Here is a 12686-nt window from a genome sequence, read left to right as displayed (position 1 = left end):
CTGCTGCCGGGCAGTAAACGCAGCCTTGGCCTTGACGTGCTCGCGTCCCCAGGTAACGCCCCGTCGTCCGGTTGGCAGCGAAGAGAGCGCCAGCAGTGAGTTGCGTTATCGCCAATTCACGAAGTGGATTCTTCAGCGACGTGCGGCGGCCTCCAGGCGCGTTTGGGCCACCGTTCTTCATTAGCAAGGCCCAGCCTGCCCCTTGGGGTCATTTTGCGCAGCCCCTGACGTGCGCCCCCCCTCCACCCGGCAATACGTAAAATATGAAAACACCCCCCCCCCCCAATCATCATCATCGTGCTGCTATATCAACAGCCCCGCCAATGGTTTCAAACGTGTGGCGGCACCCTCGCACTGATGTCCTTTCGGCCCCCCCCTCTGAAAATGAGTGAAGGACACCGGTTTGGACGTCACTGTAAGAACGTACGGCACTCGGACAGAATGTCAATGTGTACTCTTTAACCCCACCCCCCGCCCGCCCTGGTTTAGACACGGCTACTGAAGTACTTACAGCTGCATCACAGCGGATCGCGTCAGATCTCGAAAGCTAAGCGGGTTGCAAAGCCCGGAGATGATGCTTGCTTAGAGCTCCATCTAGAGTGGCACCAAGGCGGCTAGGAGATGTTGACTACCTCGCCTGGTATACAGGAGGTCGTGGGTTCGATCCCTGGACCCTGACGCCAAGGTGGCTAGGAGATGTTAACTACCTCACCTGGTATGCAGGAGGTCGTGGGTTCGATCCCTGGACCCTGACGCCAAGGTGGCTAGGAGATGTTAACTACCTCGCCTGGTATGCAGGAGGTCGTGGGTTCGATCCCTGGACCCTGACGGCCACGGTGGCTAGGAGATGTTAACTACCTCGCCTGGTATACAAGAGGTCGTGAGTTTGATCCCTGGACCCTGATGCCACGGTGGCTAGGAGATGTTAACTACCTCGCCTGGTATACAGGAGGTCGTGGGTTCGATCCCTGGATCCTGACGGCCACAGTGGCTATGAGATGTTAACTACCTCGCCTGGTATACAGGAGGTCGTGGGTTTGACGTTTGCTGTACATTTGGAGTTTGCGTGTGTCTCTCCCCGTTGTCGCGTGGATTTTTCTCCGGGTCCTCCGGTTTTTTTCCCCCCCCCCTCCACATTTAAAATCTACGTCACGCGTTCAAAGTATTTGGCTGCAATCAATTTCCACGTTGACGCTAAGCCCACTTTGTTGAGCTGTCATTTGCGATTTCCAGGTCGCTACCGTTAAAATGGGCTACTTAGCTCAGTTGGGGGGCCCTTAACCTGGTAATTATTTTTAAAAAAATTCTTTAGAGTCCCTTCCACCTTCAGAGGAAGTGTTGAGCGAGCAATCGCTTACCCCCTGTTATTTGACTGCTTTTTGAACGAGACCTGCCGACCAATCCGTTCGTAAATTGTATTTGCACTCTACAAAAAATTAACCCGTAAAAACAAAGTTTTTCACTATAAATCCTTTACATGCGTGGCATCGGTTTTATTTTATTATTCATTTCTGTTTTTCTTGAGTAAGAGTTTCATTTTTATCACATTGGTATTTTAAATTAAATATGAAAAAAAAAATTCCCTAAAAAGTGGAAAATTTTGGAACAATTTTTTCACGAAAATAAATTGTCACGCACAACGAGTTTGTGTGCAAAATGTCAGCTCGATTGGATCACGGGAAGTGGGTTAAAAAAACGACCGAAAGATTTGCACGGTCGTAAGCGCGCAAGCAAGCAAGCGAACTTTATATGAAGGATTTAAAAATGAGCAGCAGCCGCCGCGAAAGAAGCCTCACGTGGCATTGAACTAAAAACGAAACAATTATTTTTTAAATTTGACCAGGTACGGGCCTACACGGAGCGATACAGTAGAACCCCTCTTAATGACCACCGCTGTTAACGACTAAGCCCAATGTGTAGTGTATAGTGTAGTGTATAGTCGTGTAGTGTATATTGTAGTTTAGTGTATAGTAGTGTAGTGCCTCCATAGAGCCCAATGTGTAGTGTAGTGTATAGTGTAGTGTATAGTGTAGTTTATAGTGGTGTAGTGCCTACATAGAGCCCAATGTGTAGTGTATATTGTAGTGTAGTGCCTACATAGAGCCCAATGTGTAGTATATATTGTAGTGTAGTGTATAGTAGTGTATAGTAGTATAGTGTAGTGTATAGTCGTTTAGTGCCTCCATGGAGCCCAATGTGTAGTGTATAGTGTAGTATATAGTGTAGTGTATATTGTAGTGTAGTGTATAGTGTAGTGTATAGTGGTGTAGTGCCTCCATAGAGCCCAGTGTGTAGTGTATAGTGTAGTGTATAGTGTAGTGTAGTGTATAGTATAGTGTAGTGTATAGTCGTTTAGTGCCTCCATAGAGCCCAATGTGTAGTGTATAGTGTAGTGTATAGTGTAGTGTAGTGTATAGTGTAGTGTATAGTGGTGTAGTGCCTCCATAGAGCCCAATGTGTTCGGTTACCGACCATTCCCCTGTTAACAACGGGCTGTTGTGGGTACAGTAAATTTTAATTAATGAATCGATTAACCACGTTTGTTTTAATATTATGTGTCTATAATGTTGTTAGTATCTTTTCATGTTAATATCCGTTGTTTAACCATGAGAAAGTACGTTTTTTGTGTGAATAAGGGTAAACTTTTCGATGCTATCGGAACGAATCAAGCCCTTTGAACGTGTATGTCCTATACTCGCTTAATGACCAGATCGCTTAACGACCGGTCCCGTGTAACCAATTGCCATCGTTTAGATGAGTGGTTCTACTGCATAGTTCGAATCCTAAACGCCCCGAAGCCTCGTAATTGTCCCAAAGGTGCAATCCCGGCACTTCGTCTGTCAGGTGGCGCCACCGCTCCCATCTTCATCTGGCATTGCCGGGACCAATTTGGGGATCCTCCATCGCCACACTGAAGAGGTTTCTGTGGGTTGGACCGCTTGAACGTGAATGTTGTTTGTCGCTAAGCCCGCCACCGTCACCCCGACGCGGCCGGTTTCGTAAGGGCTTGTCACGTAAACAAAACGTGGCGGGTTTAACGACACGCATTTAAATGTACGCGATCTAACCAGTAAACCTCTTATGGGTAATTGGTCGCGAAAGCCTACGTGTTAAACTGATATTGGGGTCTTCTGTGGATTTTTTTAGGCTTCGGTGAGAGGTCAAATATCATATAATCACCATTTATTATCATTGACGCACACACACACGTGCACGTCGACCTTGTCATAATGAGCCCCCTCTCCACTCTGTTGAATATTCACCAAAGTTAGTGCCCGCACCGTCTGACCGCTGAACAAATAAATTGCACCATGCGGGGATTTCAACTCAGGTTTGAAGTGTCAATGGGGGGGGGGGGAGGGGGCTTTCTCAGGAACGCTTGTGTTGTGATCGAAACGTCGTAGTTTTTTTGTTTGTTATTTTTTGTTATTTTCTTTGAACCTATCTACGTGACTTTACCGAAAGACCCAAAGAATATCACTTCGACAATATTAAGTTCTAGAGATTTAAATTGGGGTCACAAGATATCTGGCCTCCCACCCCACCCCACCCCCCGGCTGAACTGGCTAAATGGGATCATCCGTGTAACAAATGCAACGTACTGCTCAAACTCTTTGTAAACGCCGCGTTTTGGATACGGAGCCAGTTGCACCGTGCGAGGATTTCAACTCGGGTTCGAAGCGTCAATGCACGGGGGGGGGGGGGGGGCGCGTGACCAATGTCCGTCTGTGTCGGCTTTCATAGCTCTCGCAGATGGCCGGCTCAAACTCGGATGAACATCTAAAATAACAATAAGAATCCCATCGTAATACGAACCATTTAAATATACACACCTTGCTAGAGTTATCAGTGTTGCGTTCTTATCGGAGATTTAGCGAACAGGAAACCCGACCACCGTGGATCGAAAGCTTCCCCCCCAAAACTTGGTGGCAAATGCCAAGCGGCGTCCGCCGTGAAACCTCCATCCCCGGTGGTGCGGTGTTGGCAGTGGTGTCCAAACACAAAGCTCTGGCCCTTCCTCATAGCTATAGCTGTGTCGCCCTTCCTCATAGCTATAGCCCTTCCTCATGGCGATGGCCCTCATTGCCAGAGGTCGCAAACGGGTTTTGATTCCTTACCCGTACCCGTACCCGGCCGCACCAGGGTCGCAAACGGCTACCCGTACCCGGCCGGGTACGGGTACCCGGCCGGGTACGGGTAGCCGGGTATCGAGTAGGGTACGGGTATCGGGTACCCGGTTGTGACCTCTGCTGTCGCCGATCTCCGAAGCTCGCGAGCTACCCAGCGGCTCCGCTGCCCGCCCTGCTGTGCGGAGCTGTTGATGCGGGGGACCCCCCCGCATGCCAGCTGTCTGATAAACGATACCTGGCATCGATGCCCTTATCCTCCCCCCCTATCCCCACTGCACCCGATGCGTTGGGTGTCTCGCCAAGAACGGGCCGCGTAGGATTCACAGAGGCTCGTGTCTCGCAACGGGGTTTTTTTTTTGTTTTTGCGGCAGCTATTTATTAATTTACTATTCCATTATACGACGCTGTGTTTTTATTGTACAGGGCAAGGTCCACTTGAGTTACGTAGCTCTTTTTTCGGAAGCGAGCCGGCTACCGCAAATGATGTCTCAACGAAGTGGCTTGCCATCGCGTGGAAATTTATAGTAGAAGGGGGGAAAAAAGTGGAGAGAAATTCCAGGTACGAAGGCGTCGTGTGCGTCGGACTGTTGATTATGATCTGATGCCGTTGATGGTTTCTGCCAGCCGTGTCCTCGAGGAGGAGGAGGAATGTCCAAAGCCAAAGGCGGTGGTGCTTTGACGACGCTCGGGTCTCCGATCAGGAGGCGTTTATATTGTGGGGGTCCGCGTCGTTCCACTCTGTTCACGCGGCGGCACTGGCAGCAGCAGCAGCAGCGACGGCAGCGACGGTCTTCCGGGTTCGGGGTTGGTGACTGCGGTGCGATCCCAGAAAGGGGATTATGGGAGGACTTGTGAGTCGGAAGCGAGGGGCACAGCCGTCGTGGTCTTCGTTTAACGGGTGGCGTGTCGGGCAGCGTGCTCTTCATTCGCGAGGCCCCGTGGGTCACTGGGGGCCCCCTAGTGGCCATTTAGTGCGGCCCCCCCGACAATACACAGAGTGACAACACCCCCCCCCACCCCCCAGCTGCATCATCGTCGTTGTCGTCGTACCCCCCAATGTTGTTTCAAATGTGTGGCTGCGGCTCTCGCGCTACTGATGACGATGATGTCTCATCGGCGAAATTGCCCTCCGCTTCCCCGAAGAAGACCGGCGTTAAGGTGTCAGAAGATTCCCCGCTAGACATTAAATCTGATCGCGGGTGTCGCCTTGGCCATTGTGCGAGGCGGAGGGGGGGGTGGATCGACGCCAATGTGTGCCCGCTCTTTGGTGTCTCCGTCTGCCCGTGCGTGGGCAATGCCACTAAATGAGCAAACTCGTTCTTCTCTCCGTCCGGCCGTGCTTGGGCCCTCCGCTGAGCGCCGCTAATTGTGGGGGGCCAACGTGGGAGGTTATTTTTGTAAAAAAAAAAACACTGATACTGGAGCCCTGTGAAACGTTTGCAGGGCAGGGGGGGGGGGGTGGTGCTGGGAGGAATGAGAAAGTATAAAAGTCGTGCCCGTCTTGGCGAAGACAAAGACCGCGCTTGTCAGGCGGAAGTCCCGCGTTTCTTTTTGCCGGTAACAATTGGCGCGTTGTCCCCGCGCGTGCGTTTCAGGTGAACGCAGGGAGAAAGGTTTTTCTTGGAAAGCATCTCCCCAACACCCCCCTCCCCCTCCATCTCCTCCCGCCTGTGCTCCCATGTTCTTGTACGCACGTGCGTTGAACTTCTTTCGCACCGTACGTAGCCGGCTGTGCCGATCGGACGTGATGGTGATGTACGTGCGTTGAAATTCTTCCGCACCGTACTTGGCCAACCGTGCTAATCGGACGTGCGGATTCGCACGCTTGGCTCCTGCTGGGTGCACAAAGGTGTTGGGGAGGGGAGGGGGGGAGACGGTTAAAGTGCGGGGACGAGAGCGACTGTTGGCACGTCGCAGATTTTTTGCGCAGGCGACGTTCAAACGCCGTCGACGGAGCGACGGGCGCGCACGCCTGGAACGCCAAATTCACGCGTGGCGGCAACCGCCCCGGCGGAGGAGTGACGTCTCGGCTGAGTTCTACGCAAAGTTGCCGATGAGCGACGGCGCAGCGTCGAACGTGCGGCAAGTCGACGGGAGTGGTTCGCCGTTTTACGTTGCCATCAACAGACGGGGAAATCGTTTTTTTGAGTTCGGTCTGCGAGCTGAATGTGCCGACGGTAGCCGCCCGCAGTTCCCCGTGGCCTCGGAGGGAGGGCCGGGAGGGCCGGGAGGGCCCCCCCCCCCCCCCCCCCCAGGAGGCCGCCCCCCACCTCTCGTCTGAGCCAAGAGTCGTTGAGGCGCTACGGGGGGGGGGGGGGGGGCGTCGGCGGGGCGGGCAGGCACTGCCACTCTGCGCCAACAGTCGATTGTTTGAAGGTCTCTGTCTGACTGGCGTTCTCCGAGACTTAATTACATCATTGCCTAAGTGTGGGCCCCCCCCCCTCCTCCCCACCCCCCCCCCGCACACCTCCCCCCCACCCCAATTTAATCCGCTGCCTCCCTCGCCAGCAACCGGCGTTTTTGTCTTCCAATCACGTTGCCCCCCCCCCCTACCAAGCAAAGACAAAGATCCCCCGTGCAGCCTTGAAAAGGCTGTTGGAGCAAGGGCTGTTAGGCGCTAGCGCCTTGTGAAGGCGAGCCCTGCGGCGCACGAGGCGGTGGGCGGCCAGCGCTGCGCCCCCAGCGACGTTCGCGCGTCGCACCGGGTGCTCTATTTTGAGGCCGAGACGACCTAGGGGGAGTCCCAAGGCCGTTTCGGATAATCGCCGACGGTGTTGGTGGTCCGTGTGCGGGCCGCCGCCGCGTTCCCAACGCCATCACCGCCGCTCCCCACCGGCAATGGCCACGCGTGGTGAAGTATGGTCGAACACCCCCCCCTCGCCCCCGCGCGGCCCGATACGACCTGGATCGACCGAGGGATGTAAACGATTGAAGGTTTAAGGATTCGGACGTAGGGGGGGGCACCAGCCTCTTCCGGCCGAAAGAGACCGCACAAAGTGGCGATAGCGGCTCATTCCATGGTGTACGCAGTTCCGCTGTAGGGCAGAGGTCGCAACGGGTACCCGATACCCGTACCCTACCCGATACCCGGCTACCCGTACCCGGCCGGGTACGGGTAGCCGTTTGCGACCCTGGTGCGGCCGAGTACGGGTAGGCCGTGAGTCACTGGTGAGTCACCGTTTGTCACTCATTTCCCAACGTCTTGTCTCTTCTCACAATTCAAGTTCCTAGAATCAACCCACCCGCGCCTGCAACATGGCTTCATCCCAGAGGTCGCAATCAGGTACCCTACACCCGTACCCGGCCGGGTACGGGTGTAGGGTACGGCTACGGCCGGGTACGGGTACGGGTAACCGTTTGCGACCCTGGTGCGGCCGGGAACGGGTACGGGTAAGGAATCAAAACCCGTTTGCGACCTCTGCTGTAGGGTCGGGACAAATGAATCTCACGCGCGCGGCCTCTACTCGGGTGCGACTCCGCGTTTTGAGCGTCTTGCGTCATAGAACGCCCCGGGCTCGTAACCGGTGCGCTCCTATTACTTCACCATCGTTGCAGTCGCGTTGATTCATTCATTTTCTTGTCGTACCAAAATAATTTCGTGATTATACTTCGTTGTGGTTTTTTTTCTTGCTCCCTTTTGTCGTGGTTCCGGGTCTTCCTTGGTGAAGAGACGCGTCTGCGTCTCGGTGGGTTTGTCTCGGTGGGTTTGTCTCGGTGGGTTTGTCTCGGTGGGTTTGTCTCGGTGGGTTTGTCTCGGTGGGTTTGTCTCGCGCTCCGTTAATTGCCGTTTGCAAACACAATCGCCACGTGGGCGCTTGTGTAACACGTGAGTTAAGGGGGCGGACTAAACTTCTTCTTGGTTCTTTCGGTAAAGTCACGTAGAAGGGAAATAATAAAAAAATATAAATAAACATAATAAAATACAATTCTCACGACGTTTCGGCCATAACGCAAGCAGCCTTGCTCAGGTGAAGAACAGGTCTGTCGGAAAGACAGCGTCTGAATTCATTCAGACGAATTCATTCAGACGCTGTCTTTCCGACAGCCGGAAACGTCGTGAGAATTGTATTTTATTATGTTTTATTTTTATTATTTTATTATTTGCCTTCTACGTGACTTTACCGAAAGAACCAAGAAGATGAATCCCTGCAGTCACGAAAGCTTTAAATCGAAATCGAACTAAACTTGTACAGGTGAGGTGGAAGAAAAACCGAGGAACAACAAAGACAAACGAGAAACAATGCAAACCATAACCAACAATACAAACATGATGAACAACAATACAAACACGAGAAAAAAAGAATCAATAATTCAATTAAATCGCAACGCTCAAGCCACTGGGATTCACCGAGCAATGCATGGCGAGTTTAGAATCCCTTACCCACACCTCCACCCCTCACCCAGGGAGGGCATCCGTGTGAGTTGAGCTTGCGTGCAGCTCGCGATTTATAAAAGATATTTAATTCCGTTGCTGCCCGTGACGGCGGCAAGCGGCGATTATGGTTGATTATGGCTGTGACGAGGGGGCTTCAGGATGGAGAGCGAGAGTTTGAGTGGTTTCGCGACTCTTCCGGTGTTGAAGGAGCGCGGACTACGCTGGGTTTACACCACACGGCCCCACAGCTTGGGGATGCAAGGCCACGGTCGCCTGCTGTGGCTTTGTGAGTTTAACACGTAGGCTTTCGCGACCAATATTTTTCATAATCAACGTTTTTGGCGAATTGCCCGATGATGCTGGATGCAATTACCAGCGAAACGTCGTACTCAAATTGTAAATTGTTGTGGTTTCACGCTTCAACACACCGGTGGGCTAAAGCAGTGAACTATTTGTCTTTTGTCAACGTGACACTTTTTTTTTTACTGATTGGCCGTGTCGGGTGGTGGAGGGTTACGACACATTTATAAATAACGCGATCTAAACCCAAAAACGTTGATTATGTGGCTTTGTGGTTTTCACTCTTCACGTGGTGTGCGCATCGAGCGGTTGACGTTGCGACGCGTTCGCGGTTCCACCGCCGCCGCTGTTTTTGAGGAGGGGGCGGGAGGAAGAGGAGGAGCCGTCAAAGCCAGGAGGTGGTGCGATGTTTGGGTCTCAAAATGAACCGTACATTCCGCACGTTCGCGATGTTACCACCCCCACTCTTTCATGACGCAGGTTTTTTTCGTGGGTTTGATGGCGTATTTACGTATTTACGTGATGTAACCCTAAAAAAAGCTGTCATGACACCATTGTAACCTCATTTGCCAGTAAAAAATATGAAATTTTTTTTTACTGGAAAATGAGGTTCCAATGGTGTAAATGCTTACCCCGAGCTCTCATACTCTGATGGTGCATTGTCTTTGAGTTGTGCGCCTTTTGGCGTCATCTGGTCCAACCCATGTGAGACTAGGCTTTAAGGAAAGCTGTCTCGGGTGTGGACCAATCAACTTCAAGGACAGTGCATACATTATCAAAGTTGTGTTTTTTGTTTGCATTCCGACTGCAGGTATTGTGGTCTATGCAAACATGACTCCTTGTAAAAAAAGGTGTCAGTTTTGTTGCCAGATAAAAGGGTTAAAAAAACAATTATCAAAGCTGTCATGCCTGATAATCTAAAAACACACCTGTATCGTGGCTGATATTGGTGGTGAAAGCCCGACGCGTTAGACTTCCTCTCCCGCTCTGCCCGTCATCACTAAGACGGCATCGCCACTTCTTCTAAACGTGCGTCTGGCAACGCCGCGATCCACCAAACTCCAAACGGAAGGCGCCCGCACCAAGATGACTCCGAACTCCAGACTCGGGATTTCCATCGCACCCACGGTGACGTCGTTGGAGGAGTGGGGGGTTAGCCCCCCCCCCCCCCGCCGGGCCCCGCCGTGGCTGTGTTGACTCTTCCCATGGGAGTCTGGGTTCACACGCAGTGGTGCCCCTAAATCAAGCCACGCTTGTTCCTCGAGTGGCTGTTGTTAATGGGTCGGGGGAGAGGCGGTGGGAGGGGGGGGGCAGGGGGTGGCGGTGGGAGGGGGGCAGGGGGTGGCGGTGGGAGGGGGGCAGGGGGTGGCGGTGGGAGGGGGGCAGGGGGTGGCGGTGGGAGGGGGGCAGGGGGTGGCGGTGGGGGGGGCAGGGGGGTGGCGGTGGGAGGGGGGGGCAGGGGGTGGCGGTGGGAGGGGGGGGCAGGGGGTGGCGGTGGGAGGGGGGCAGGGGGTGGCGGTGGGGGGGGCAGGGGGTGGCGGTGGGAGGGGGGGGCAGGGGGTGGCGGTGGGAGGGGGGGGGCAGGGGGTGGCGGTGGGAGGGGGGGGGCAGGGGGTGGCGGTGGGAGAGGGGCAGGGGGTGGCGGGTGGGGGGGGCAGTGGAGGGCAGCAGTGGGGGGGGGGGGGTAGGCGCTTGGTGTTCCGTGTCGTTGTTCCGGCTGTCACTTGTCGTGACAATTCACGGGCAAAGGTGTTGGGGATTGGTGGGTGGGTGGGGGGGTGGGGGGGGCGTGGAACAATTCCATGGACACGGTGGGGCAATGCCCCTCCCGCAAACACGCACCTTTGTAAATAAAATGTGAGCATATTACAGATGTACTGTCTACATAAATGCTGTTGCTTTTATTTCAAAAACCGAATTTTTATCTTAATTTTGACATGACGTAGGCTTCACACCGACCAATGTGTTCGTGGTTCAATAATCCGTTTTATTTTTGCGTGGGGCGCAATGAAGGTGGGCAACCGGGGCATCTCACTCCATCCACAATCGGATGTAATGAGATTAATAATAATTAAAATTCATGAAGCGCCCTTAAGCGATGGTTCTTGAGAGCGCGAGATGCCCAGTTTCCCACCTCTCTCCCCACCCTGTCCGTCCCCCCACCCCCTACCCCATAGATCCTCCCTAAAAATACCGATTCTCAGCTCGTGATGTCTAGCAATATTTTTTTAAAAGTAATAAATGTGTGTCACCAATCTAATGTGTGTCTATAGCCCAGGTCAGGTTCAGCTTTTAATGAGTACCTGGGTCGGCATGTAAACATTAGCACTGGGGAGCCAAATGCTGCCGGGCGTGGTGTTGGCCACCCGCCCCCTCGTGTGCCGTTCCGGCCTTCATAGGTGCTTGCTAACAGCACTTGCCCCAACAGTCTGTTAAGGCTATACGGGGGATCTTTGTCTTTGTCCTGTTTGCAGGAGCGGTCGTGTAGTGGGTCGGCGCGCTGCGCTACAAACACGGCCACTTGGGGTTCGATTCCCGCTCGCGGCCGCCAACACCGGTGACGATTATCTGAACCGGTCCTGGGCCTCCCCTAGGTCGACTCGGCCTCAAACGAGTACCCGGCGTGGTGCGGCCGAGCGTGGCGCTGGCCACCCCCCCACCCCCTTCTGCGCATCGTGGGTGGCGGCCTTCACAGGTGTCACTCTCCAACAACAACAACAACAGCAGCAGCAGTGCTTGCTACACGGGGGACCTTTGTCTGTGTCTTTGTTGCGTGCGTGCAGGAGAGCCGGGGGCCTCGATGAATGCCTCGGTGGGTGGCGATGAGTGAGCAGCACCACCGCGATGGGCCCTCGCTCCTGAACGGAGACGTCCCCATGATCCCCCTCATTCCCGCCGGAGATGGCTCCCAGCAGGTATGACGTGCACATCCAGTGGCGTGTGTAGTAATGTGTGTGTGTGTAATAATGTGTGTGTGTGTAATAGTGTGTGTGGTAATGTGTGTAGTAATAGTGTGTGTGTGTGTGGTAATGTGTGTGTGTGTATAATAATGTGTGTGTGTGTGTAATAATGTGTCTGTGTGTATGTATAGTCTGATGGCGATGATTTCGTGTGGCCAATGTGGAGCAACTCGGGGAGAGATTCCGTTACGCAATTTTTAGCCAATCGATTCGTTTGTCCGAGGTGGAGAATTGCAGGTACACTTGCCCGCCTGTACAGCCACACCAATCCACCTTAACCCACTCGTCAACCCACCCTGACCCACCCTCACCCTAACCCACTCACCCACCCACACCCTAACCCAGCCTAACCCACTCGCCCACCCACACTGACCCACCCAATCCAACCCGCACCCTAACCCACCCTAACCCACCCTAACCCACTCGCCCACCCACACCCTAACCCACCTTAACCCACCCTACCACACCCACACCCTAACCCACTCACTCACCCACACTGACCCACCCAATCCCACCCACACCCTAACCCACCCTACCACACCCACACCCTAACCCACTCACCCACCCACACCCTAACCAACCCTAACCCACTCGCCCACCCACCCCTAACTCAGCCTAACCCACTCGCCCATCCACACTGACCCATCCAGTCCAACCCGCACCCTAACCCACCCTAACCCACCCTAACCCACTCGCCCACCCACACCCTAACCCACCTTAACCCACCCTACCACACCCACACCCTAACCCACTCACCCACCCACCCACACCCTAACCAACCCTAACCCACTCACCCACTCACCCACACCCTAACCCAGCCTAACCCACTCGCCCACCCACACTGACCCGCACCCTAACCCACCCACACTGACCCACCCAATCCCACCCACACCAACCCACCCTGACCCACCTCCATGTGAA

The 12686-nt window shown here is 53.9% G+C and overlaps 1 protein-coding gene across 3 annotated transcripts in view; it reads left to right on the top strand.

Annotated features, from left to right (window-relative positions):
• LOC144950091 (fibronectin type-III domain-containing protein 3A-like) overlaps window positions 1–12686 on the top strand; it is a 148718-nt gene that overhangs the window by 10066 nt on the left and 125966 nt on the right. For all 3 annotated transcript variants that reach the window (XR_013640345.1, XM_078880115.1, XM_078880116.1), the window contains exon 2: window positions 11589–11720. Coding sequence is in view for 2 of the 3 variants with exons in the window: in XM_078880115.1 (XP_078736241.1) it covers window positions 11610–11720 (111 nt within the window). In the remaining variant the exon portion in view is untranslated. The remainder of the gene's footprint in view (window positions 1–11588; window positions 11721–12686) is intronic.

The sequence above is a fragment of the Lampetra fluviatilis genome, chromosome 56, assembly GCF_964198595.1.
Source record: "Lampetra fluviatilis chromosome 56, kcLamFluv1.1, whole genome shotgun sequence".
In the NCBI taxonomy this organism is placed as follows: Eukaryota; Metazoa; Chordata; class Hyperoartia; order Petromyzontiformes; family Petromyzontidae; genus Lampetra; species Lampetra fluviatilis.
The sequence above is the reverse complement of the archived record's forward strand: the minus strand, read 5'-3'. Positions and strand labels throughout refer to the sequence as shown.